At 42.6% G+C, this 25816-nt stretch overlaps 2 protein-coding genes across 6 annotated transcripts in view; one reads left to right on the top strand and one right to left on the bottom strand.

Moving 5' to 3' along the window:
- SLC25A18 (solute carrier family 25 member 18) overlaps window positions 1-6646 on the top strand; it is a 16620-nt gene extending 9974 nt beyond the window's left edge. For 4 of the 5 annotated variants that reach the window (XM_045554632.1, XM_045554631.1, XM_045554633.1 and 1 more), the window contains 5 exons: window positions 314-432; window positions 2033-2198; window positions 2859-3013; window positions 3598-3673; window positions 4084-6646. In XM_045554632.1, coding sequence (XP_045410588.1) covers window positions 314-432; window positions 2033-2198; window positions 2859-3013; window positions 3598-3673; window positions 4084-4225 — 658 coding nt within the window. In that variant the 3' untranslated portion in view covers window positions 4226-6646. The remainder of the gene's footprint in view (window positions 1-313; window positions 433-2032; window positions 2199-2858; window positions 3014-3597; window positions 3674-4083) is intronic. The other variant, XR_006735894.1, reaches the window with a different exon arrangement.
- Window positions 5793-25816, bottom strand: ATP6V1E1 (ATPase H+ transporting V1 subunit E1). Its single transcript, XM_045554636.1, has 9 exons — window positions 25646-25816; window positions 21376-21441; window positions 20076-20185; window positions 19309-19375; window positions 15920-16009; window positions 15199-15267; window positions 12372-12466; window positions 7936-8023; window positions 5793-6387 (listed from the first exon to the last, which is right to left on the bottom strand). The coding sequence occupies exons 1-9, from the start codon at window positions 25676-25678 to the stop codon at window positions 6325-6327; spliced, it is 681 nt and encodes a 226-aa protein (XP_045410592.1). The 5' UTR covers window positions 25679-25816; the 3' UTR covers window positions 5793-6324.

Genomic DNA, 25816 nt, shown 5'->3' with positions numbered 1-25816 from the left:
GGGCACAGATATGGTCATCAGCTAGCTGACGCATTTGCAACAATCACTTTCGGTTTCCCTCTGTGCCTCCCCTTCCCAGTGGTAGCATTCAAGGGACCAGGGAGAATCAAATCCCTGCCTTGGGCAGTTTCACTGCTGCTGTTTTCAACTTGAGTGTGGGTGCTGCCTCCCTCGCAGGGTTTCCATTTCGTCTCCCTCTGTAGGAGGCTGCGCATGAGGGCCAGGTGATCACTTACCCTGGGGGTGAGTGGCAGCCAAGGGTGACAGGGCTAAACATCCACGCCCCTGATGGGGCCTGACTCCTGGTCCACAGGCTGCAGCGGAACCTGAAGATGGAGATGCTGGCCGGCTGTGGAGCTGGAGTGTGCCAGGTGGTGGTCACCTGCCCCATGGAAATGCTCAAGATTCAGCTGCAGGACGCTGGGCGCTTGGGTGAGGCCTGTCCCAGCTTCCCATGGCACTGGCGTGGATCACATCCCACATCCCACCCTCGTTTGCTAGACTGTGTGACCAGTCAGCTTTCTAAGTCAGCAGAAGTCTATTTTTGGTGACACCTTTCAACACTGCCAGCTCTAGAATAAATAGCGCAAATGAGAATCTTGATTCAGGAGAGACAGAAAATATACCTAATACTTCTATCATATTTTCTTGATGTTTAGGCTTAATTTCCTAAGGATTTTAAGAAACGTCCACGATCTGCTTGCTAAACACCTCCGTCCCAGGTAGTGTAGCTGGCCCGCACCAGGAAGGCATCACAAGGGAGAAGAGCGCCATTCCTGTTCTTTTGGTTTTCCCTGGAAGAGAAGTTTGGCCCTTTGCTAAATCCAGGTCTTCCCTGAAGTAGAGAGAGGTGTAGACGCCAACATGTACAGTAAGAGCAGGGCCAGCCAGCTGGCGAGGCAGGACAGACACTGCAACGTCTGAACTGAGTAAGCTAACGTGTGGTGGGCCCAACGCAGCACCCGGCAGGCAGGAGACAGTGCTCAGTAAATGTGGGCGCCCTTCCCCTCCTCAGTTCAACTGTGCACACGCGCTGTGCCGGAATCCAGCCGCATTTCTGGATTGGGTCAGACCAGCCCCAGGTAGATGAAACTGCAGGAAGAACACAGTTAGGCACCGGACGGCCTCACTGCGTTTCCATCCACAGAGAGTGGAAGCCTGCAGTGCTGAGTTTTTCGGGCTGGGTAAGAAGTTTTAGTATCCCTAAAACATCTAAAAAGAAGTAAAAGATAGGATATGGATGAATTGTGTGCGCCTGAAGATGACAGCGTTCAGACTGATTAACTTGCTGAAGGTAATGGGGGCCTGCACCTGGAGGCTCACCGTGAGAAAACACGCACAGCCACGGAGCTTCCTAGCGTGGGACGTGGCCCCGCTGGCACCAAACAAAACTGCGACATCAAAAGCTTCTCAAACACTGAGATTTAAGAAAATAAATATTCACACAATTTCAGTGCATTAAATCCTGTGGTCATTAACAGGACTCACATTTTAAATTCCATTCTAATTACTAGATATTGAACTTAACAAATGATGGGCTCTGACTTATTCAACTACAAGGAGCTGGCATCCAAAGAATGAAATTGTAACAATGGTGAAGGGCATAAAAAGCCTGTCCCCTAACACTGGAGCGCGAGGGCGGCGGCCTTGGAAGCCAGAAGGCGAATGTGCCTCTTCACGACATCAGGCGACACACAGGGTCCCTATGTCCCAACGTGCTTCGAGCGTGAAACTACCTAGGCTCAGAGACAATTTAGAGATGGAAGACAGACCTAAGTTTTAACATGAGGACAAGGAACCCAGGGGTGCGGTGGGCCCTGGGGCAGCATCCCTCGCGGCAGGGCAGCTCGGTAGATAATGTAGACTGAGGGAAGATTTTCTTGGACCTAAAAATTAATGTTCTAAAATTAGGACAATCTTAACCCTTGCCTCTGAGTTTTCCCAAGGATAGGAATGGGAGTCACACTCTTGGGAGTGTCTGGCCACACCTGCCGGGGCCTGGGCTGTGATGGAGTCTGTCCTTTCCTTCCAGCCGTCGGTCACCAGGGTGCGGCCTCAGCACCGTCCTCCTCCAGGCCCTACACGACCGGCTCGGCTTCCACCCACAAGCGCCCATCTGCCACCCGCATCGCCTGGGAGCTGCTCCGCACCCAGGGCGTGGCTGGTCTCTACAAGGGGCTGGGTGCCACTCTCCTCAGGTGAGCCTTTCTTCCTGCCCTGGGGACACTGCCAGGCCTGTTTCCTGGGACCAGTGCACAGGGGGATGGGATGGAGGGCCGGAGGATTGCTGCCTCAGCCTGCCTCTGAATTCTTCTAAGAATATTCAAGCCCAGGTCAGCAAACCATTTCCATGCTTCCTGGTCATCCAGAATTGGCCATGGTCGCACAGAATGGGTACCTGGAAGACGAAAGATTGTAGCCCCTTCTCCAGTGCCCAGCCCCATTGGGTTTTGTGCCCAAAGGCACTTAATGCTGTCTACCAAGGACTATAGAAAATGTATAAATATATGCGTGAATATGCCCCAGCTCACCATGTGCCTTGGCCAGCACCGTTCCCTGCCCCGGCTCCCCCGACTGGCCCAGGACGTGTCACTGTGAATCTGCGTCCCACTCCTCGCGAACAAGGCTGCCGTCTGTACGGCAGAGGAATGAGCTGGGAGGGAGGGACGGAAGACAACAGGCCTTTTCTCTTATGCTGCCCATCATCCTGCGTTATCAGGGCGTGCCAGGGTAGGAACAGGTCTCTGTGGCTCACCTCTGACCCATGAGTGGCCCAAAGCTCATGGGAAAGGCTCACGGAGCCCGAGTGGAAGCCCAGAGCTGCACGTAGCTCAGCGTTTCTTCCTCCTCTTCCGCAGAGATATTCCCTTCTCCGTCATCTACTTCCCATTGTTTGCCAACCTTAACAACCTGGGGTTCCAGGAGCTTACTGGAAAGGCCTCCTTTGCTCACTCCTTTATGTCGGGCTGTGTCGCAGGCTCCGTAGCCGCTGTCACAGTGACACCTCTGGACGGTAAGGACGTGGAGATGTAGGGGCTGGGAATCTGGGTTTCAAGGTTGACTTGCTTTACTGATCAGGTGTTTGTATAGTTGTCTCTGGGTAAACAGAACTTCTGCACTTTTAGGAGCGATGAAACTGCCCCAACCCTGAAAACCCTCTTTGGGTCACAATCTGTGCTGCTGGCAGGTCACCAAAGGCCCTCACCAAGAAAGCACAGCCATGGAGACCCTGTTTTTTATCACTGAAAAATCCCCTCAAAGCTGATCTCACTAGCTTTGTCCCCCAGTGCAGCTGTGAGCCTCCGTCGAAATGATTAAGGCAGGAACGAAGCCCCAGGTGAGAAGACGGTGCTGCCCGCCGTCAGGGCCACCTCCAGTTCCCTGACAGCAGGTGGACTTCCTATAGCAAGAGCCACTTGAAGCAACCTCATTCATTTCATCAAGGAGGCTTGGAGAGGACGATCTCCTCTTACAGATGGTTATCAAGGTTCAGTTTAGCACATGCTGGTTCTAAAAGGGAACCCAGCTACTTCGTGTTGAAGGGAGGACACCAAAAGCAAGATGGTCACTGCTTATTTTAACTTCTGCTTGGTTTAGTTCTGAAAACTCGAATCCAAACCCTCAAGAAAGGCCAGGGTGAGGCCATCTACAGCGGGACTGCCGACTGTGCCAGGTGAGACAGAGCCCAGGGTCCCCGCAGACTGCGGCTGGGACAGATTCCTCTGTATTGGTGTCCGCCCACGCTGGCTCTAGAGACCAATTTCGTTGCTGAGCTCTGGGTTTCTCTGAAATCTGTCCCATTCTCTCACCTCTCAAAGAAACCTAGATGCTCTGGGTGATTTTTCTTCTTCCTTGCGCTACAGCATCTCTCCCACCAAGATTCCAGGCAGATCGAGCCTATTTCCCAAGGCCTTGGCCCAGTTGCTAAGGAACCAAACTACATGGGCCTAATGGGTGAGGGGCTCCCACACGCTTGGGCAGCCTCCTCTCACGAGAGCGTGCACACATTTGAGGAGAAGTGGTCACAGAGGACCTGGTGCAGAGTGCCCTGCCCCTCAGCTCATGGCTCTTCCTTCCCTCCAGGAAACTCTGGATTCAGGAGGGACCATCCGCCTTCATGAAAGGAGCAGGATGCCGGGCCCTTGTCGTAGCTCCTCTCTTCGGGATTGCTCAAGGCGTCTACTTCATTGGCATCGGAGAGTGCATCTTAAAGTGTTTTGAGTAGACAGGCCTGGAGCTCAGTCCCTGTGCTCGTGGCCAGCTCTCTAGCCCACTCTATTTAGTCTAGAGGGGATAAGCACTAGACGGCCCACCCACGCCATATCTTGTCCCCTAAGTCGTAGTGCTACCTCAATCTCGGAAGAAACAACCCCATTCTAATAAGTGAGTTGAGCATAACCTTATTCTACATTCATTTCCTTTGGGGGTACAGCTACCAGGGACTTTCAGAAGCCCCTAAACTACCTGCTTTACAATGACAAAAATAGCACTTGCTTTGGACATATTAACTGCTGGACCTTAACAGGTAGCAAAGATGGAAGGGTTGTTTCTATATTTTAACATTTCTATTTCATACTCAAATTCAGCATACTTGAGTCCGTTTGAGGATTTAGTTTTGTTAATCTTGAATTAAATAACTTATGGCTAGTCCTAGCACTGACTTTGGGGAAAATGAGGATCAGAAGTTCAAGGGGACCATGAAAGCCCTCATTTCAAACCACACACGCCCTTCCACATCCCGATGGCTGAGGGATGAGGCTGGCTCTGCTACGCAGCAGGGGCTAGTTGGGGCAGCCATCCTGCCCCCACCCTCCTCCGGAGGCACGGGCTCTCGCAGACCCATCCCTCCCAGCGTCCACGGAACACGATCTGAAATAAGGTTGAATAGTTAAGTCTCGTCTAGTAACCAGCGGGCACAGCAGACAGGCTGCCATGACTAGGATCTGTCACCTACCTCTCCATGTCTACTTCAGAACCAACCAGACTGAAAAGAGCCCTGACCCAGGTCACGATCCCACTTCAAACTGTTACTTTTGGGGATGGAGAACAGCCACAAGGATGTTTTATTTCTAAGTAAGTTACACTGGGCTTTAAGTTTGGACGATCGCTTTGTAACTGCATTACCTTGAGGGACTTGAAGCTGCTATAGAGAAGGGAAAGAATTGTCACACACAGGTCAAGTCCCAAGGAAAAAACAGCTGTCGCAGGAGTTGGTATTTACATTAGTCCCCACGTACCTAAAAACTTGGGCCAATGAGGAAGAGGATGGTGCTAAAATGATCAGCCTTGGTGGCCTCACCGTCTAGTAAGAGAACTTGAGTACAGGCTCTCGACACAGATCTCACTCTGCCATTGCTAGTGGGCAGCTTGTGGGCAGCTCCTAGTCACCTAAGGAAGCAATGGAGCACGGGAGTGAGAGGACACAGGGCCTCATTAAGGATTTGGGCCCAGCACATAGTAACCCCCCCCCCAAAAAAAAACCACTCTGCCAAAACTAGTAAAACTATTTCCTCAATCAAGCTGTACAACCCTTCTAGAGGAGAGGTGATGCCAAAGCCACTGTGGAGGACGGTGACGGGCTGGACGAGCACCGTGAGGGGCTGGTCTGCCCAGAGTGAGCAGGAAGCCCAGGAGACAGCCACACGGGTAAGGGTTCAGTACTGACAGCTGCAAACCATCAAATGCTATAGGGACTTGGAAAATATTAATAATCTTTTCTAGGTACCTCAGTAAGAACTTTACTCTCTTAAATCATAAATTTGTAGTACCTTACGCAAGAAATTACAATTGAATCCGCATAAATCTTTTGTTTTAATAAATAACGCATATTCATGGCTTAGGTTTCAAATCACATTTACAGATGAGGAAAATGTCTAGGCCGAGAGAGGTAACAGTGAAGCTGCTACTGCTGGGAGGAATGCCTGTGCCACATGAGATTTAAACCTAAAGAGCAGAGACTTCAAGGCAGAGAACACCATATATATCACCCCCTAGACTAGATAACTGGGAGCTGCAGAAAGAGGAAGAGACTCGGTGAAGTTCATGCAGCCGCCACCTGACCCCCTCACCTAAAGCTGTGGGACCAGCTGGGAGCTGTTACTCTGAGATGAACTAGAGGTGGGTCCTGATCACAGCGAGGGAAATGTTCTCCCACTGTTAACAGCTAGGCCAAGGGCATCAGCCACAGAAGGGTATCCACTGATAAATACAGAGCAACACTAGGACAGCAAAGAGGAGGAAGCTACACAGACACTCTCGTTTCTTTAAATATCAGAAGCTTCCATGTCGCAGCCGTAGAGTAGTGGATGGACGTCTCCCAAAGGCCTAGTCCAAAAACTTCCTATTGGCATTTGCACCAAACAAGGCTCCCCGTACTTCTGGCATCATCTGTGAACATAAAATTTAACAAACACGCAATGTTAATGGGAGAACTTGTAAAAAAACTGCACATCTTAACCACAGGCAGAAAGACATTAACCTCTAACATGGCTGGGAAGGAAATCAAAAGCAAAATGCATCAAATGTGTCATTCCTTTAGCTGAAGCACTGTAACAAAATCTTTGGTGAGAAACTTAACTAATTCCAAATTTGGGGGTAAGACTGCTTACAAAAGGGACAAAGAAAAAAAATTAAAAATCTGAAGTCATTACTGTCTAAGGCCTCTGTTATATTGCGATGTTGGTAGAACAGATGGGTCCATTAACAGTATCATCTCATCATAATATTCTGGGCCACTTATATTCTCTCTTTCAAAAAACATTTATTGAGTGCCTACTGTGCCAGGAATGACCACACAGAATATTTATAATGCAAATTTGGGCTGAAGCACTTGTAACAACTAGAAAATCCTTAAGAGAATTTAACCTCAAACTTCTAACGCTATGCTGTCAAATATGGTAGCCACTAGCTACCATATTTGGTTATTGTACACCTGAAAGGTGACTAGTAAGATTGAGAAACAGAATTTTACAGTTTTAACCAAAGTATGACCTGGCGCTGTGGCTCACACCTATAATCCTAGTACTCTGGGAGGCCGAGGCGGGAGGATCGCTTGAGCTCAGGAGTTTGAGACAAGCCTAAGCAAGAGCGAGACCTCGTGTCTACTAAAAATAGAAAAAATTAGCCGGGCACGGTGGTGAGCACCTGTAGTCCCAGCTACTTGGGAGGCTGAGGCAGGAGGATCGCTTGAGCCCAGGAGTCTGAGGTTGCTGTGAGCGACTCTGACGCCACAGCACTCACTCTAGTCCGGGCAACAGAGCAATACTCTGTCTCAAAAAAAAAGAAAAAAAAATCAAAATAAATATCTACCAGTGGCTAGTGGCTACCGTATCAGACAGGACACTGGCTACTAGAAAACATAGCTCTAAGGTTTAAGTGACCAGAATATGATACTTAGGGTGAAAGTGTTTCAGTTATAAGACTAGAGTCTGCATAAATAGTAAACTGCACTTCTAGGTCAGGGAATAACTAGGCTGGCAGTCACAGCAGTAGACCACCACTGCTAGAAGATGCCCAGTATTTTAGAACAGGTGGAATTTTCCTGGCTTGTTTCCTAGAGTTCATCTGTACAAAACAATCTGGGAACATCTAAAGAGCCAGCAGCCTTAGGATAATTCCTTTCAACAAGTATCAACTCTGGTTTGCATCAGTTCTGCTGGAGAAGACCTTCGTTGGGCATCTCCATGTGTAGGAAAATGTACATGTTAGAATCCTAGGTAAACAAAACCCTCATCTGACCCCAAACCCTCCCTCAGGCAAATTGTATTACCTCAGCAAATGCCACTACATGCCTATCCTCATTATTTTTAAGAAAACATCAAAAATATGGAATGAGAGTGACAAATCCCAAATGCCAGTGAGTGGACAGGTATTCTCTGTACCACTTCAAAGCTGGCAGCCGAACAGCTCCTGAGAGGTGTTCACCCTCACACTCACCTGCTGGGCTATGAGGTCCAGCCGGCTTTCTAGGGTATTGGAAACCTTTATTTTACGATCCCCATTATAGATCTCAACGCCACCAGCTCTACAAAGAACACAGGAAATAACAGTTTTTATAGATTGCAGGAAGACAAACACACACGGTACATTTACCTTATTCCCTCAGAAGAAAGCTATCTTGGTGTGTGAAGTGTACGACATAAGCAATAGGCTTGAAGTAAATTTAACAAGTTTATGAGTATTTATGGTCAGTTGGTTCCAGGACCCCCACAGATACCAAAATCCACAGATGCTCAAGTCCCTTATATAAAATGGTGTAGTATTTGCATATAACCTACATGCTTCCTCCTGTGTATTTTAAATCACCCCTAGATTAATAAAAATAGCTAATACAATGTATTGTTTAGGGAATAATGAAAAGGAAAAAACATCTCCACATGTTCAGTACACATGCAAAATATTTTCAATCATAGCTGACTGAATCCATGGATGGGGAACCCAGATACAGAGGGCTGACTATATTCTTGTTGATAATATTAGGTCATTAAATACGAAACGTCCAATTTTGAATCAAATGACCAGGTTTCATGAAGCTGTAGTAGATAATACCAGCGCTGAACCACCAGACACCATTAGCTTTTTTTGATGAATATTCGGTTTTGGACTGTGTTTCGGCACTTCATCTTTATCCAACCATTGTGCCAAATGCTTGTGATTGTCAAAAAGAATCCATTTTTCATCACACGTAACAAAATGGTGTAGAAATGGTTCACCATTATGTCGTGACAGCAAAGAAAGGCAAGCTTCGAAATGGTTTCTCTTCTGATATTCATTTAATTCATGTGGAACCACCCATCCAGCTTCTTTACCCTGCCCATTTGTTTCAAAATGGTCCAATATTGTTGGAATAGTAACATCAAACCTTGCTGCTAATTCACGTGTAGCATGAGATGGATTTGCTTCCACTACAGCTTTCAGCTCATCATTATCCACTTTGGTCTCAGGTGACCCACATGGCTCATTTTCAAGATTAAAATCACCAGAATAGAACTTCTCAAACCATTGATGTACTGTGCGTTCATTAGCCACATCCTTCCCAAACACTTTGTTGATATTTTGAGTTGCCTGTGCTGCACTGGTTCCATGACAGAACTCATAGTAGAAAATAACGTGAATTTTTGACTTACCCATGTTTCACAAAAGTTGATCTAAGAAAAACTTTGAAAGATAATCATAAGCTAAAACATGCATTTGAAAAAATGAGGATGTACCTTCACAATTAAAAAAATCAAACAAGGTGTCAAAGTGAAATGTTGGCGCTATCAACTGTCAAACTTGGTACTTAAGGAAATTGCATGTTCCATACTTAATACTCTAATAACTATCATTTACATGACTGCTGTCAGTTTGATTTTATGTTACAGCCCCTAATTGAATTCTAACAGCCAGCCCTCCCCAACAAAATGAAAATGGGAGGACTGCATATTGCAGTTTGCAAATCAATGGACAGAGTCTATTAATGAGAACAGTCCTCATCTGAATGCTTTTAAGGCTCCAATCCTGCCCGTTATGGGGGGGGGAGAGCAGGTACTGATGAGGCAACACTCACGACTGCATGTGGATCAGATGAAAGGTACCACTGCTACCTTCTGCCAAATTCTCCCTCAAAGTCCTGCCTCTGGCCCCACACCTCACTCAGTCATTCCTTTCCTCAAAGTTTCTCAGTGCTGAGAGACATAAGGTAAACAGGCCTAATTTTATTACAGGCAACCTGAGGAAATGAAATTCACTTGCTACAATATAAACTTCATTTTATCAAAAATTTCTTGAAATAAGCAGGCTATCAGACACAGGCTGGGAAAGGTTTCACAAATTTTCATGGACTATGACATTAATATTATTTTCTTAGTCCACTTCCCCCTTCTCCTCCCGCCATTTCTATAGTTCATCTACTTTTGGCTTCTGGAACCAGACTGTATCCTTCATAAGGGCATGGTTAGTTGTTTGCGGAAATCCTGGCCCACCGCCTGCGATACAATTCTTCGTCCAGCAGCGAGGGGAGGGAAGGAAGAGTGCTACCACGGGAGGATGTCCGCCGAGTGCCGGGCTCCCCTGAATGTGAAGCCAAGGGCTTTTCATCACTTCTCACTTACGCTTCCGATAACCCTATGAGAGTCACTGTCCTCACTGTTTTATAACAGGGAAACAGGCTTAAAGACATCAAATAAAATGATGAAGTAATTGTCCAGACAATAATATTTAAAATGCCACATTAAATTTGCAATAGTAAGTCCACTATCTCTTATCTACAATTCTGAATTTCAAAAAGCTCTAAAAAAAAAAAAAATTGAATTCATGTGGCTCTAAAAGCTGAACTGACCTCTAGAGTCAGTCACTCGGCAGCAAATGTCTAGCAAATCTTTATTTCCCACGTAGTGTGAATATTCTTATTTCCATTCAGAAATACTAGTATATTTGATTGTGGGGGGGATGCTTCAGACCCTGTGGGAATATTACATAACATGCCAAATATGTACTTTATTACTTTTCTAAACTCTGAAATGCAAAGCACATCCGGCCCCAACGGTTCAGATAAGGAACAGTTGGGTCTTTGATAAAACCTTTATTTACCAGGCCCTAAACTAAATGTTTTATATACCCTTTACTCAATCTCCACAATGATTTTTGGACAGAGGAATAACTGTATATTGAGCCCTGAGCCTGTACCAGGCATTGTGTTAAGGGCTGTCTAGACATTATTTAAGCTTAACAAGAATTCTCTGAGGTAGGTGCTACCATTCCAATTTAAAGAGGAGGAAACTGGCCAGGCACAGTGGCTCATGCCTGTAATCCTAGCCCTCTGGGAGGCCGAGGTGGGTGGATCGCTCGAGGTCAGGAGTTCGAGACCAGCCTGAGCGAGACCCCGTCTCTACTAAAAATAGAAATAAATTATCTGGACAACTAAAAATATGTATAGAAAAAAATTAGCCGGGCATGGTGGCACATGCCTGTAGGCCCAGCTACTCGCGAGGCTGAGGCAGCAGGATCACTTAAGCCCAGGAGTTTGAGGTTGCTGTGAGCTAGGCTGACGCCACCACACTCACTCTAGCTCGGGCAACTAAGCGAGACTCTGTCTCAAAAAAAAAAAAGAGGAAACCAAGGCTCAGCGCTATGGTTTCAGTTTGCCCCTCAGAAACTCATACTGACATTTGATTCCCAGTGTGGCCATTTGATTCCCAATGTGGCCGTGTTGGGAGATGTCTGAGTACTGGGGGCAGATCTCTCCAGATTAGATCCCTTGGAAGTGAGTTCTAGCTCTCACAGAACTGGATTAGTCACCAGAGAGTGGCCTGTTACAAAAATGAGTTTGCTTCCTAGACTCTTGCTTCCTCCTCGCCACATGAGCTTTGCACACGCCCACACCCCACCAGCACATACTAGATCGGCTGCCCAACCTTGAGCTTTCAACCACCAGAATTATAACCCGAATAAACCTCTTTATCAATTACCCAGCCTCAGGTACTGTTACAGAAGCACTAAATGGACGAGGGCACTCAGTGGGATTGAATACAGAGTCCAAGATCACCCAGCTAGTTAAGCAGCAGAATAGAAATCAAACCTAAATTTGACAATAATGTTCACGAGCATATACCTTCTCCCTTTATCAGGCATTTTCACACATACTACCTCATCTTTCTTCTTCACTTCATGAAACAAAACAGCAAAAAGCATAGATCCCATTTTACAGATGATGGATTCAGTTTCTAGGTCCCATAGCTAGTGAAAGGCCAAGCCAGGACTCAAATCTAGGTCTTACAGTCCTAACTGTGATACTCTATCAAGTAAGTCCATAATGTGTCCTGAGGACCCTCTTTAGTGCCAGTCAATGGTGTGGCGCGATGGCACCGGACAGGCAGGTGAGATGGAAAAGATGACCCAGGCGCTAACCTCGTCAGGGGTTCTACTGCCTACCGATGCATGCAATTGACCAGTGATACTGGTCTGGAAATGTTCTGTCATTTCCTCACAGTCAGTAGAAGTACCACTGGTACTTGCAATTCCATCTCCAAGGAACCTAATTATTAGCTATACACAGTAACAATTCTTGTTCTGGATAACCTCTGAGAAACAGGAATTATTTTCCTCAGAATCTAACAGAGAGATCTAGACCCGGGTTTAAATTCTGGGTGCAACCTCTGCAAAATGAATGGAGTGACCATAAACTAGACTTTTAGAGTATATTTAGCTGGTTTACAAGGGAGAACAACAACAGGGCACTGACAGAAAAACAGCACCAGTTCCAAGTAGAACACAACCATGGCTCTATTCTTGTGGTTAAGAGTGCGTTGGAAAAAACATGCTTTAAAATAAAGGCCCATATAAAGGGTATTCTCCCAGGGAGAGAAGCTGTTAGCAGCAGGAATATTCCTTACATGTCCTCAGGCAGGTAGGCCTCCTGATCAATTTGGACATCAACATCATTTTTAGTGGCAATTTTGTACATAGGGATCGCCTTTTGCACTGCAGCCTGGAAAAACAGGAAACAATGAGTGGCATTAACAGAAACTATGGAGCAGGTATCAAAAAAATCAACAAACTACATAAGCAAGAATATTTCCATTTATTTCAAGTAAAAGAACAGATGTACTGCTGGTGGGAATGTAAAATGACACAGCCACCAAGGAAAAATGAGATAAAATGAGATCCTACATGCAGGAGGGAGGAGATGTCAGCAATTTCTGTGAAGAATCAACAGGGCTTGGCAGTTGATTAAACACACCAGGGCAGATATCAGGTTTGAAACGTGAACCAGCAGGAGAAAGCTACATTATCACCCCAACTAGGAGCATTAGAAGGATTGAGTAAAGTAAAGAGAGAAGGGAGGGGGGAAAAAGTCTGGATGACAATATGTTCAAGAAAGCAAGACCCTGTCTCTACAAAAAATTAAAAAAAAAAATTAGCCCAGCATGGTGATGTACACCTGTATTCCCAGCTACTTGGGAGGCTGAGGCAGGAGGATTGCTTGAGCCCAGGAGTTTGAGGTTGCTGTGAGCTATGATGACACCAATACACTCCAGTCCAGGCAACAAAGCAAGACCCTGTCTCAAAAAAAAAAAAAAAGAAAAAAAAAAAAGAGAAAGAAAGGCACTACTGCACACCCACTAGAAGGCTATTATCAAAAAACCAGAAAACAACAAGTGTTGGTGAGGATGTGGAGAAATTGGAACCCTTGTGCACTGCTAGTGAGAACGTAAAATGGTGCACCCACTGTGGAAAATACCATGGCAGTTCCTCAAAAAATTAAATGCAGAATTACCATATGATCCAGCAATTCCACTTCTGGGTATATTCCCAAAAGATTGAAAGCAGGACAGACATCTGTCCACCCATGTGCACAGCAACATTATTCTCAACAGCCAAAAGACAAGTAACCTAAGTGTCCGCGGATGGATGAATGGAGAAACAAAATGTGGTGTATACATACAATGGAATATTAGTCAGCCTTCAAAAGGAAGGATACTGACACATGCTACAACATGGATGAAGCCTGAAGGCATTATGTTAAATGAAATAATCCAAACACAAAAGAAAAACTATTGTATGATTCCACTTATGTGAGGCACCTGGAATAAAACAGGGAGAATGGGGACTTACTGTTTAACAGGCACAGAGTTTCAGTATGAGAAGATGAAAAAGTTCTGAAGATGGATAGTGGTACTGGTTGCACAACAACATGAATGTAGTTAATACCAATAAAAGTGTGCACTTAAAATGGTAAGTTTTATGTTATGTATATTTGACCACAGTTTAAAAAAACTAGCTCATTGGAGGAAAAAAAACAATGAATAATTAGTTGAAAGTCTTTTTTTTCTTTACATACAACTCACATTTCTCTTAAGAAAGTCCTGTCTTTGAAAAATATGTGCACACTCAATTAGCCATGTAAACAACATTTTCTTGAAGGAGTTGAAGGAACTTTAATAATTTTCTCTGGCAGTATTACTTGCTGAACAAATTGATGCATATATTCAATAATTCTCTGCTTCTCAAATATAATATAGCCCCATTTTGGAGAGCTAATGACTGACACTGGACACTGACAGAAGTTTAAGAAAAAGCTTGCTTGTTACCCAGAAGTATGGTGTCATCTAGTGAGGGCCAGTTGTCATCTAAGACCTCCCTCCACTGAATGATATCACTCTGGTGAATGTCTGTTTCACGGGGTCATATATGAGACTGTCAGCACAATCATGAAGTCAAGTTACTGAGATTGTTTATAAACTAGAATCACAATTTATTACAGTGGAGAATGAATATCTATGTTTTCTGGTTGGCACATTTTCTTTGCTAGTGGACAAGTTACTTAGAGAGACAATAATAAATATAATTATAAATACAAATATACCATAAATGTATTAATTCATAAAATAAGAAATGTAATTACCAGGTGACTGAGCACTCACATCCTTGCCCTAAATCAAGCTACATGGCAGGATTTTAATTTGAAGATCTAATTGATAACAGAATCAGAGCTGACCAATCGCTTCTGGCACCCATATTCCTCCTCTACGTATGTGAATGAATATACTGAATGACATCAAAGCCAAGCCTTGCTTGTCTGGTAATAGGTCACCTCTTTAAGATGGCATAATTTATCTGTGCTCCAATCTAGGAGGTGTAACTTTTATTATTTGATTTTAATATTATGGTATTACCAAGTTCCTAGAAAGAATGCGTACTAGCTTGGATGGCAACTTGACTTCTTTTAAAGAAAGAAATTAGAGACTTAAGAATACTTAAAGTACTACCTAAAATGTGTTAAAATTCTTTCAAGGCCGGGTACAGTGGCTCACGCCTGTAATCCTAGCACTCTGGGAGGCCAAGGCGGGAGGATCACTCAAGGTCAGGAGTTCGAGACCAGCCTGAGCAAGAGCGAGACCTTGTCTCTACTAAAATTAGAAAGAAATGATCTGGACAGCTAAAAATATATAGAAAAAATTAGCCGGGCATGGTGGCACATGCCTGTAGTCCCAGCTACTCGGGAGGCTGAGGCAGAAGGATTGCTTGAGCCCAAGAGTTTGAGGTTGCTGTGAGCTAGGCTGATGCCACGGCACTCTAGCCTGGGCAACAGAGCGAGACTCTGGTCTGGGAAAAAAAAAAATCCCATGGTTGAGCTGTTATCTATTAGAACACACATTTGATCCTAACATTTTGATGTTTAAAAAAAAAGAGAGAGATTTCTTCTTCTAAGTGCTTTACCTTTACCAGAGGTAAATCCTGTTTCCTGCAACGAACAATCATTCGGGGCTCCAACAACTGGTACAAACCCTATAGGAAATAATCAGATACAATTAGTAAAAAAATGCAAACTATAAAATAAAGCGATAGCAAAATGAAAGGTTTTTATAGTTCTTTCATCTAGTTTGGAAAAACGTCACCGGTAAGTTCCTCTAAAAGATGGCATATACCATATGAGAATGCAGAAAGATCATCTTTCTGTCACAAACCAGACAAATGCTTTGATGGTCGAAACAAAATTCATACGGAAGTCTTATCTCAACCAGGTTGAGGACAAATATTAATGTAATTAATGTAAGTAAAATAAGGATTCACGTGCCAGCAGTAAACAATTAAAATGTATAAAGTATTTGGTCTGAACCCTAATATCTAAAGCAAGTATTTTAAGTGGTAAAATCAAATTACTAACACTTAAGTTTAAAGTTGGCCTTGCAAGCAAATTTGACCCTTGAATCATAAAGGACTAAAAAGACTATAAAAGAGCAGTAGGCCTGGAAGTCTTATCTAACCAGACAGATAATACTATCCTCCTATGCAGCACACATTTTAGACAAGGTAGCAAGTAAAAACAAAAAAACTAAGATGAGAAAACAGGAAAAACAGAGCTGGTCTCTAATAGATCCTGTAAATTTTCTCCAAACTATGGCTATAAATGGTAGACCTGGCCTGTAAGGGTACCTACCTGGAGGACCAGTCCATCCAGCAGCACCTGGTACCTGGTTGTGTCTTTTACCACCTTGCCAAGTCTCTGTTTTGCTTCATTTAGTAGGTCCTACAAAGATTGGAAACGAAAAAAGTTACCTACACATCTGGGCAGTCAAGCTCAGAACCCATCCCGAGGCTGGTCCTGGCTCACGCCCAGTAGCTGTACATTTACGGTTTTCATTCAACACACATTCCCCGAGATGTATGATAAAGCAGAGGCTATGCTAGGTACACTGATACAAGGAAGCATGAAACACCATCCTTGCTCCCAGGAAGTTCACAGTCTAACAGAAAAATAGCTCAGGTCTCAATTGGTTCAAAAACCTACACATCTGACATGGAAAGATGTACATGACATAGCTTTGAAAAGCAAACTGTTAAGACAATTTTACAAGATGATTCCATTTTTCATTAGAAAAAATAGATAATGTCTGGATGTAGATCAAAATACCAACAATTTACCTCTAGGAGGTAGGAATATGAATAATCTCAACTTTCTTTATGCTAGTATTTTCTAATTTATCTCTAATAAACATTGACTTCTATAACAAAACCTAAAATAGAAACTAAAAAGGACTATCAGGAAACACATCTCATATCGAGAATACACTGGAAATTATTTGTTAAGTAAGAACTGTTTATTGGCTTACTGGCTAAAAGAAAACTCAAGTCTTTTAAAAGGGACAGATACTGCCCTGAATTCAATTGTTGGCCACCTAACAGTGTCAGGTATATTTACTTATATTAAGTGTTCTATATAGGTTATTTTACTTAATATATATGATCTTTGGAAAGTTATATTTTTTTGGTATTTTAAGGAGGAGAGAGAGAGATGCATGCTTGCCTACGGAGGTGAATCAGGACTTGGGAAGAGAGGCTGGAGAGCAGCGAGCGGCCCTCTGTGTTGAAAAGCCCCTTCTTTGGTTCTGAGAGTCACCCCGATCCTCACCCCCTGGGAACCACAGGTATGCAGCACCTGCAGGAGCTCCTGCTCCGCAGTAACAGCAGGTACTTAGAGAACAGGGCAAGTGAGACTTTCACTGCACTCTTTTACCTGTTGGGTTTAGTACCAAGTCAATGTATTAACTATTTAAAAATATAATGTCTTATTTACCAAGTGCCTCACTATTCTCAGATCAGAACACAGCAGTTCATTAAAATAGATGACCACTGTCATGACACTTCTGTGGTGGCAATGGTATGTGACAACTGTCATGTATAACAGTAAACCATGGACACAACTTAACCATTATAAAATACCGTCTATATCTCTAAAGTAATATAAGTATATAAAGCATGTAAGCCAATGAGCAAGTGAGAGCTGGGACTCAAATCCAGAACTGACTCCAAAACGTGACAGTGCCTCCCAGTTTAACTTCTGACTGCCCAGGCTTAGGTAGGGAAGGGTCAGCTGGAACACATGCCACCGGCGGCGCAGGGCAACCGTTACTCACATCTTCTCTACCCGAGGTTAGTGACTATCCTTCCTGGTGGGGTCTGTCAGAAACTCATTCACACATCTAATTTCAAGCAGACATTTACTCATTTTGATGCCTATTAAGTGCCAATATGACAAGATTTTTTAAAAATCAGGAGTACTCACTTTAAGGTCCAATTTTTAATAAAAAGTAAAATAGACAAAGACCTCAATAGCATTACCCAGCACGCTATATAATAAGAATGGTGGCCCTTCCCCTCTACAGCCTTAAATACAGTGATGGTATACCCAATTTGGTTTTTTGTTTACCTGGAAACAAAGACTGACCACCTACAGTGAGTTATTTGCAGAGAAATACTTACACTAACTCTCTTATTCTGTCATTAGAACCTTTTTCTTCCCCCAATGGTAAAAATAAACCAGTTGACCTTAAACCCAAAATACAAGGATTCCAAATATCAAGTGATGAATGTAGTCTGTCTACTTCAGAAACTTTTTGTTTTTTTTTTCAGACAGAGTCTGGCTCTGCTGCCCAGGCTAGAGTGCCGTGGCATCAGCCTAGCTCACAGCAACCTCAGACTCCTGGGCTCAAGCAATCCTACTGCCTCAGCCTCCCGGGTAGCTGAGACTACAGGCATGTGCCACCATGCCTGGCTAATTTTTTCTATATATTTTTAGTTGTCCAGCTAATTTGCTTCTATTTTTCTAGTAGAGATGGGGTCTCAGTCTTGCTCAGGCTGGTCTCGAACTCCTGAGCTCAAATGATCCTCCCGCCTCGGCCTCCCAGAGTGCTAGGATTACAGGCGTGAGCCACCGCGCCCGGCCTGGTCTCAAACTCTTGGCCTTAAGCAATACTCTTACCTTGGCTTCCCAAAGTGCTGGGATTACAGGAGTGAGCCACCATACCTGGCCATATGCTTCTTTTTTTGAAGATTAATGATATTAAATGTGGGATGGATTCTAAGAAAGATCATCTAATATATTATAGAAATGCTTTTGAGGATATTTATATTCTCTGATGCTACACTTGTCTTAAATGGCATACCTGGCTTTTGTAACCAGATGAGACAACCCACTGGTTTAATAGATTTGACATCACTTCTAATTTTAACTTATTATTTCTTGTTCTTATTTTCTCTTTGCCCTGCTTTTTTCATTAGCTTATTTTTATTTTATTAGTTATTTTTTCTAATTTTTTAAAAAATTTAAATAAAATTTTATTTAAATTTTTTATTGGATGTACTTGTGTAAGTGGCTTTAAATCTATGTAAATATATAAGTAATTACTGGTTTGGCTTTCAGAAGAAAATTTTAAGTGTCATGGATAAGAAAACTTGACCCCCCCCCTACTTACCTGGCAGGGGAGATACCCTGATCACAAGAAAACTTGACCCCTAAAATTCAGATTCATTAATTCATTTATTAAATATTTGAATGCTTACTAGGTGGTAGGCCCTATACTAAGTATTAGGGATACAGTAAAATCAAGTCCCTTTTTTTTTTTCCAGACAGAGTCTCACACTGTTGCCCAGGCTAGAGTGCCATGGCGTTTACCTAGCTCACTGCAACTTCAAACTCCTGGGCTCAAGCGATTCTCCTGCTTCAGCCTCCCGAGTAGCTGGGACTACAAGCATGTGCCACCACGCCTGGCTAATTTTTCTATTTTTAGTAGAGACGGGGTCTCACTCTTGCTCAGGCTGGGTTGGAACTCCTGAGCTCAGGCGATCCCTCCCACCTCGGCCTCCCGAATAGCTGGGATCTTACTCATTTTTGTATTTATCATAATAACTAGTCTAATGATTTGCCAAACAAATGCTTTCTCTCTAAAAATTATTCAATTCCTTAATTAATGTTAACTGATGATCCTCTATAGTAGGCAAATAAAGAAACATTTTATAATTTTATAACTATTGGGGCTAATTACTCACTGTGATAAGGTCATCTCTTGCTTTGAGGACTCTGAGCCTTGCTTGATTCATCAAATTGGACATCTGACTGAAAAATGTATGGAAAAATAGTATTAGTACAGAATAAAAAACAAAAACTGTAGAGAAATATATAGTTTCCTGTGTATGTACAATGAAGATTTGATAAACAACAAATACTTCTCTTCCTAATGACCTGAAATACATTCAATGTTTTCTACCAACTTATTTTCAAAGATAAGAAAATACTGAGTGCTCACCACATGGCAAGTACTTTCATATCAGTTATTGCAATTTAATCTTTCAATAATCCTATGAGGCTTCCATTTTCACAAAGAAAGAAAGAGAGAAGTTAAACGACTGTCAGATAAGTCGCTGGTGGTCAAATTAAGACCTGAACCCACATTTGCCTGACTTCCAAACACCTGCTTTGTTTCAGTGACTTTCTTTTTTTGAGACAGGGTCTCACTCTGTCTTCCAGGCTAGAGTGCCATGGCATCATCAGAGACAGCTCACTGCAGCCTCAAACTCCCAGGTTCAAGCGATCCTCCTGCCTCAGCCTTCTGAGTAGCTGGGACTACAGGCACATACCACCATGCCTGGGTAATTTTCCTATTTTTTGTGGAGATGGGGTCTTGCCATGTTGTCCAGACAGGTCTCAAACTCCTGGCCTCAGCCTCCCAGGATTACAGTCATGAGCCATTATGCACAGCTTCTCAGTGACTTTGGAAAGCTTCCTCAGCTTAGTACTGTGACCAGGAACCACTTACATTTTCTTTTGCTGCTCAATCTGCTTCTCTTTCTTCTCATAGTATTCCATAATCTTCAGTCTTTGGGTTTGCACAAGCCGACCTTTCTCAATGTTGAACTCTTCTTCTGCCTACAGAATTAGTTAATATTAATTCATTACACCAGATTTTGATGAACAGTTTTATTGTAAGCAGCTGGTGACCAGGAGTACTTGCTTCTGATCACTTATTCCATATGTAAAGCAGAAAATTTATTGTGACTCATTTTTGAAGACTATTTCTAATTTATTCAAAAGGAAAGACCAGTGATTTTAATTATAAACAACGAACCAGGAAATTAATATTTGATCAAGGATAATAGTACCCAGTTACAAAGGATATAATTAGATAGAAGATTCCGTTCACAAAAAAAATTATTATTCTAAATTTAATCCATTTGCTTATTAGTGGGCTAATGAAAAGAACACAGAATTTGGAGTTAATTTTATTTTATTTTTTAGAGACAGGGTTTCACTCTGTCACCCAGGCTGGTGTGCTGTGGTATCATCATAGCTCACTGTAACCTCAAATTCCTGGCTCAAGGGATCTTCCCACCTGAGCCTCCTGAGTGGCTGGAACTACAGGTGCATGCCACCATTACCAGCTAATTTTTTAAAAATTTATTTTATTTATTTATTTATTTTGAGACAGAGTCTCGCTCTGTTGCCCAGGCTAGAGTGCTGTGGCATCAGCCTAGCTCACAGCAACCTCAAACTCCTGGGCTCAAGCTATCTTCCTACCTCAGCCTCCCGAGTAGCTGGGACAACACTCGAGCACCACCACACCCGGCTAATTTTTTCTTCTATTTTTAGTAGAGAGGGGGTCTCACACTTCCTCAGGCTAGTCTCGAACTCCTGACCTCAAGAGATCCTCCTGCCTCGGCCTCTCAGAGTGCTAGGATTACAGGTGTGAGCCATCTTGCCTGGCCCTCAGCTAGTTTAAAAAAAAATTTTTTTAGAGACGAGATCTTGTTATGTTGCCTGGGCCAGTCTTGAACCCCTGATCTCAAGCAATCCTCTGTCCTCAGCCTCCTGAGTTGCTGGGATTACAGGCATGAGCCACCATACCTGGCCTAGAATTTGGAGTTTAAAAGATCTAGATTACTGCCTATAAAATGTGGTCAAGAGCCGGGCCTTGACTTTTTTTTAACATTAAAGATACATACATATTCTTATTAGTCCTATGCAGTGTGTTGTTAAACAATTTTACTAATAATATGAAGCCCCAAAGCAAAACAATATGAAATTTTGATAACTTCTTAAAACTAGAAAATTGATCTCACCTTTGCATCTATTTCTTCTGCTTTTTCATTGGCTTCTTGTTCAATGAAAGCCATCATATGCTTAATCTATAACGAAAAAAAGATTATTTTTTAATTCAGCAAGAGAAGAAAACATGGTATGTTTTCTGATGCATTCAATGATCAATCATTTGTTGAATCCATGTTATGCGGTAGGCACTAAGTACAAGGACAAATGAAATAATTTGGTTCTTCTTCTTACCTTAGTTCTCATACCCAAAATATCACCAACTCCTATCAATTCTCTCTTAATGGTTGTTCAACTTGTTCACATCTCTCCATCCTCTGAACCACTACCACAGTCCTTGCCATCATCCCTCAGCTGAATTACTGCAACAGCGTCCAGTTTTGTCTCCTTGCCACCAGTCTTGTTCCCTCTAATCTACTCTATGCTGCAGCCGAGAAATCCTCTCAAATTTCTATTTTATTGTGCAACACTCTATCCCCCCTACACCTTTAAGATAAAGATCTTAGAAGGTACAGATCTTATCACTGCTTACCTTTCAAGCATCATATGAAACAAATTCTTCACTACTCACCACTCTTAAGACTTAGTACCTGCCACACTAAACTTATTTCAGGTCCATGAGTTCACCATTCTGTTTGTCATCTCCAAGATTTTAGGCATGCTCTTCCTTCCATTTGAAACATTCTTCCTTCCCCTCTTCACCGAGCTAGCTTCTTGGGCCTCAACTTGCATAACTATCATCTCCTTAGGGGAAATCTTTCCCGAACCTCTCAGTCACATGCACCTAGAGCACTCTGACCCCCCTCTGCCATAGAACCTAAACATATATTCATAATTGCTTGCTTACTTGTCCCTATGTTCAAGTGGATTATGAGGCTAGGAACCTGTTAAAGGGTTTTAGATTATTGGCTACAACTGGAGAATAAAGCCCACTGAAGAATTCTGGATGGAGCTTGGGGTGGTTGATCCAACTTAGACTCATAAATGAACTATCTTCTTGAGTGGCAGATATAAAATATACTCAGGAGAAAATCTAAACAAACAGCTAATCAAACTCACTTGTAGTGGGGAGGGGATGGCAGTTTCATTTTATACGGGCTCTATCTGAAAGAAGTAATGAAATCCAAAAAGAAAAAAAAAGCTAAAAATTTATGTAGGACCTCTACGTCATTAATTAATTTTGCTTGTTCATTAATTCTTCCATGAAAAGGTAAGCTCTATGAGTATAGGGACCTTGTCTGTCTTTTATACCAGTGTAAACCCAGAATATGGAAAAACTACCACCCTAATAGGTGCTCAGTAAACATCTGTGAATGAATGAGAATCTGCTGGGGGTTTCAGGCCTTCTAAGGAGTACAATTCTTATAGCAGCTTTTCCATGTAACACAAGGGTATCATAAATCTAAGGTATACATAGGTGTACAAAATAAGTTTTGTTTCAACAACAATGCAAATATACTTAACACCACTGAACTTACACTTAAAAATGGTTAAGATGGCAAATTTTATGTTTCTTATAATTTTCTTAAAAAGTGAGTTAAGAATACTTAATATTTAAGAATACTTAAATGATAAGAATATTTAATATTTAAGAATACTTAAATGATTTTACTATTTCGGAGAGAGTTTCTGTTAAGGAAATATGACCTTTTCATATTGTCTTTCATTCTTTGATCTTGGCAAGATGTACAGTAGATTTTCGTGATCATTGCATTTTTTTTGTCATTGAAATGTACATTTTGTGTTTTTAAATGCATTCATTTTACAATTGTGACTTTATTGTTGACTTTAAATAAGAAGTAGAAATAAAAAGTGAAAATTAAAAAAAAGAATACAACTTTATGGTATCAAAGTCTTAAAGAAAATATAGTATGGTTTTAGAAGAGACAGATTCATTCTTTTATCAAAATTCCTGGAAGCCACTCTACTTTTCCTTTTTTAGTTTTCAGCAGGAGAGTGGTTACATACTCCTTAGTGCATTTCGACTTCCACGGCTGCCATCCTGTTCCTACCCTACTTTTGAGCAGCCCCAAAATTATGATAATCAGAGCCTGTTTTACAGACAACACAATACTTACACAATCTTGAGCCTTGAAATATTTAGGGTACCTTATCCAGAGCTACATGTATGAAAAATCACTGACCATGCTGTAAAGATTAGCCCCCACGGTCTTGGGTATGTGTGTGGGGGTGTCATGGTTAAGGAATGGTGGCTCTACAAGTTCTATTTGAAGCCTCACTGTACTTACTGTCTGGAATTTTAAAAGTAGTTTAACTAGATACAGTAATCAAAACTGGTATTTATAAATGCTACAAGACATGTTTGGCTTCTGAAGGTGAACTCTGATTCAAACCTGTATCTGCCTTTATTACTCTGCTGGACCCTTGGCTACCAAGATTTGATTAGATCAGCATAGCCTAGAGCAAAACACACTAATTTTAACCTAGATCAGCAAAGCCTATTTACAGTCAACATGATCATGTTCCTTAAGAGTTTCAAGAGAAATAGTCAACCCTTTAAGGACGGACCTTTAACTTTACCTCTATAACAGAAAAATCTGACCTTTAAAAAATACTTTTCTTTTGCCTGCTAATCCAGCAATTAAGGCTTTTGGAGTCAGCTTGCTTCACAAATTTGATGAAATAAATGACCATATTCCCCAGACAAAAAAGCAAAGGATACACAAATATTTTAATATAATGGGGAAGTCAAGGAATCCTGGATTTTTAAGTACCTACTATGTGCTTGGTGGCTGGCCTATTCACAGCGAGAATACAGTGAACAAAACACACTGTACTCAAGGAGAAGGACAGACAACAGACAAGATTTCTTCATTCTTTCAATTTTATATAAGAAAAAATAATCGTGGTCTAGATTCCAAGGAAATACACTGCTCTACCTGTACACTATATTTTCCCTGTGGAGGCCTTAGTCTTCAACATATTATAACAAGGGGAGAAGAGAAGGAACAAGCAGAAGAGAATTAGCATTGTGACTACTAAGAGTACATGGAGGACACTGTATTTTTCCACTGCATCAAGATATTCCTATATCAAAAGCCAGAAGAAGCAGTGATAAATGTTCAGAAATCTCATTGTTCTGTAAGAATATTGCTAAGATTTCTTAAATTTCTCCATAGATGCTATTTTTGTCATCCCTATTTCCTCTTTGTGATTTAGCACGAGAACCGTAAAATGATGAGGATTTCCCCTTTTCCTAGTGCATATTAGGTTAAGAAAAAAATGAAAGACATTTTCAAGGAAATGGAAACATCCAAGGAAAAAAATGTTTTATTGCTCATCTAGGGAGATTCATAAGCCAGTGAGTGTGCTTTTAGTCAGATAATTTTCCCAGTACAATACTTGGGAAAAAAGTAGGCTTAGTTCTCTAAACTATGTGCAGATTAAATTGCAGTCTTAAAAACTTCCTTCTCTGACTACTACTAAATGCAAGGACTCTGGTTTCAGGATATCGATTGGCAGGACAAATGGAAAACACTTTTTCTCATGTTATAGGCTTATAAACTGCTACTATATTTCCCTGAGAGGATTCTGCATTATAATATTCCTAATACCTACGGACTTGAAGGTATGGTACATTTTTAAAAACTAAACAGTTTCCCAGGAATAATTATACACTTTCAAAACTGACGTAGGTTCACGACTTCCATAACAATTTTTTTTATAAACCCTGACTCACCTTTGTGTCACTGTTAGCCACTGGGGCTCATAACTGTAAGAAAAAGAGGTCTTGCACTTGACAAATATTAACAAACTAGTGGGAGACCAGCCATTACAATTCATGATAGAAGAGACGCCCCCAGCCTAAAGATTAACAGCATAAAGTGAATGACCTCAAAAGAACACTGGTTGGAAGGTCTCTCCCCTAGGCACGGATTCTTTCTACCGTAAACCGTGAGCCCTTCCCTCAGGGTTAAAAGTGAAGAGGCTGTTTTCAATTCTTGCACAGATCTCTGTCCTACTAAGCACAGCGAACAGCCCGGGGAAATAAGGACTGCAGAGATGGGAAGAAAGAGGCAGGGCCTTCAGGGAGGCGGCGCGCAGGCCAAAGGGGCAGCGGGCAAGACCCGCGCAGCAGTCACATGAGCTGCAGGGCAAATCTCCCTCCCGCAAATAGATCGCTAGGATCAGGGGAACTGGGGCAGCGGACCCTCCTACAGCATCAGGGCTGCCCAAGGCCCCCGCCCTCCCTGAGCAAGGCTCCAACTCACCACCGCAGGGACGGACGCCGAGGCTTTGCGAGACCCAACCCCAGTCCCTCACCTGCTTTTGCACATCAGCATCGCTGAGGGCCATGGCGAAACCAATGCTAGATCGGTAGGCAACGGATCGACTTGAGGTTGAAAAGACCCGGCGGGAAGAAAGGGAAGAGGAAAACTCAGAGCAAGGCCTCAGCTTCCTTTACTTTATAACCCTGGCTTCCGGTTCCTGGCA

The sequence above is a fragment of the Lemur catta genome, chromosome 6 (assembly GCF_020740605.2).
Source record: "Lemur catta isolate mLemCat1 chromosome 6, mLemCat1.pri, whole genome shotgun sequence".
NCBI lineage: Eukaryota > Metazoa > Chordata > Mammalia > Primates > Lemuridae > Lemur > Lemur catta.
This window is presented reverse-complemented; position numbering and strand designations above follow the sequence as displayed.

Coding starts and splice junctions, on each gene's coding strand:
- ATP6V1E1 (XM_045554636.1), bottom strand. CDS start 25,678: ATGGCCCTCAGCGATGCTGATGTGCAAAAGCAG. Junction 21,442..25,645: donor ATGCTGATGTGCAAAAGCAG/GTGAGGGACTGG, acceptor TTTTCGTTATAG/ATTAAGCATATGATGGCTTT. Junction 12,467..15,198: donor AGGATTTACCTCTGGTAAAG/GTAAAGCACTTA, acceptor CTGTTTTTCCAG/GCTGCAGTGCAAAAGGCGAT.